We start from the raw sequence: 1,647 nt of genomic DNA, 5'->3' as shown, positions 1-1,647 counted from the left end.
TTTTTTTTTAATTGTTACTGTTGGCTTACCACACAAAAACTATTGCCATATTCAGGGTAAAAGCAGTTATGATACTAACTGTTATGTGTTCTATGGAAGATGCAATGTTATTATTATCACTTCTTCTTTCAGGATATGTTTGGGAAGTCGGATCCATTCTTGGAGTTTTTCAAGCAAGAAGAAGATGGGAAATGGCAGCTAGTTCACAGGACAGAGGTTTTTACCCAGTTTCATTCACTCAGAGAACCAAATGTTTTTGTTTGTTTGTTTTTGGTTTTTGTCAGTGCAAAACAAATAATCGATTGTTGCATTTATTTTTTGCTGATGGTTGTTTTTGACATTTCTCTTTTATTAATAGGTCATCAAGAATAATTTGAATCCATCTTGGAAAAAGTTTACTGTCTATTTGCATACATTCTGCAGTGGTGACCTGAATAAACCAATCAAGGTATCAAAGGGATTTTATGCTCGCTCACAGATGTGCATCTTAATTTAACAATTTTACTATGCAAGAGAAAACAGAAGAAGACCTTGTCCAGCGCATTTATCTTTAGGATAACAGGAAGAAATTGGTGCTTTTTGGCTCTTAAACATAATTAAGAATGAAAAAAATGTACTCATCAAAACTTATCAAACATGAACACTTGTCTTTTCACAAAAGAGAACCTTACATTTTTGCCACATATACCATTCAGAAGTTTGGGGTTGGTGATATTTGTTTGATTTTTGAAAGAAGCCTCTCATGCTCAACGATTCTGCATTCGTTTGATCAAACATATAGTGAAAACGGTAATATTGTGAATTATTACAACTTAAAATAACTGCTTTATGTTTTAAAATAAGGAAACCGTGATACATTCTTTTTAGGATTTATTTCAAATACAAATAGTTTTGAAGCAAGGTAAAAGTCTTTACTGTTAGTTTTGATCAATTTAATGCACCCTTTGTAAATACAGGTATTCATATCTTTGAAAAAATAAATTCTTAATAACCTCAAACTTTTTAACAGTATTGTGCAAAACTTAAGTGACAGCTTATGGAGGAAGCTGTTAGATCAGAGGAAGGACACATAGTATCATAAAAATATAATTGTCGTCTTGTTTTAAGGGGCTAAAGACACCATCAGCCAGCACTTTCAGTTGTCCTAGTCCTTAGACTAAATCTTTGTCTAATTGCTAGGTAACTTGTTACGATAAGGATGAAGACACAAGCTCAGACATGATAGGAGAGTTCATCTGCACCACCGCTAAACTAATGGAGGCTAAAGACAATGCGGTGAGCAGGATGCATGTCTGTTAATCTTCCCTAAACATCTTTCTTTCTCTGTCTGTCTGCGGTTTTTTGTTTTAGGTTCATTGTTCTGATTATGATAGTGATGGCTCTCATGATCTCATTGGTGTGTTTCAAACTAAAGTGTCAGATCTGCAGAAAGCAGTTCATGGCTCCCCGGTGAGACTGCACCTTCACTGCTCCAGGCTTTTTTGTTGTCCTTGTGTTAACAGTAGAACATTTCCTTTTCTACATATAAATTTCATTCTATTCACTTCCATAATTTCTATGAGTTTTATTGTAGTGCTTATAAAACGTTTTCAATTTTGTAGGTTGAGTTTGACTGCATTCATCCAGAGAAGCAAAAGAAGAAAAAGA

General features: G+C 34.1%; 1 protein-coding gene across 1 annotated transcript in view; it reads left to right on the top strand.

Moving 5' to 3' along the window:
- Window positions 1–1,647, top strand: part of LOC107578861 (copine-3-like) — a gene marked incomplete at its 5' end in the record, with an annotated part of 4,691 nt that overhangs the window by 814 nt on the left and 2,230 nt on the right. Inside the window, 4 exon segments of the mRNA XM_016264766.1 lie at window positions 100–216; window positions 359–448; window positions 1,351–1,449; window positions 1,602–1,647. The exon segment at window positions 1,602–1,647 is cut by the window's right edge and continues 8 nt beyond it. Coding sequence (XP_016120252.1) covers window positions 100–216; window positions 359–448; window positions 1,351–1,449; window positions 1,602–1,647 — 352 coding nt within the window.

The sequence above is a fragment of the Sinocyclocheilus grahami genome, unplaced genomic scaffold, assembly GCF_001515645.1.
Source record: "Sinocyclocheilus grahami isolate Dianchi unplaced genomic scaffold, SAMN03320097.WGS_v1.1 scaffold12366.1, whole genome shotgun sequence".
Taxonomy (NCBI): Eukaryota; Metazoa; Chordata; class Actinopteri; order Cypriniformes; family Cyprinidae; genus Sinocyclocheilus; species Sinocyclocheilus grahami.
Note: the sequence above shows the minus strand (reverse complement) of the source record. Positions and strands in the feature narration are given on the sequence as shown.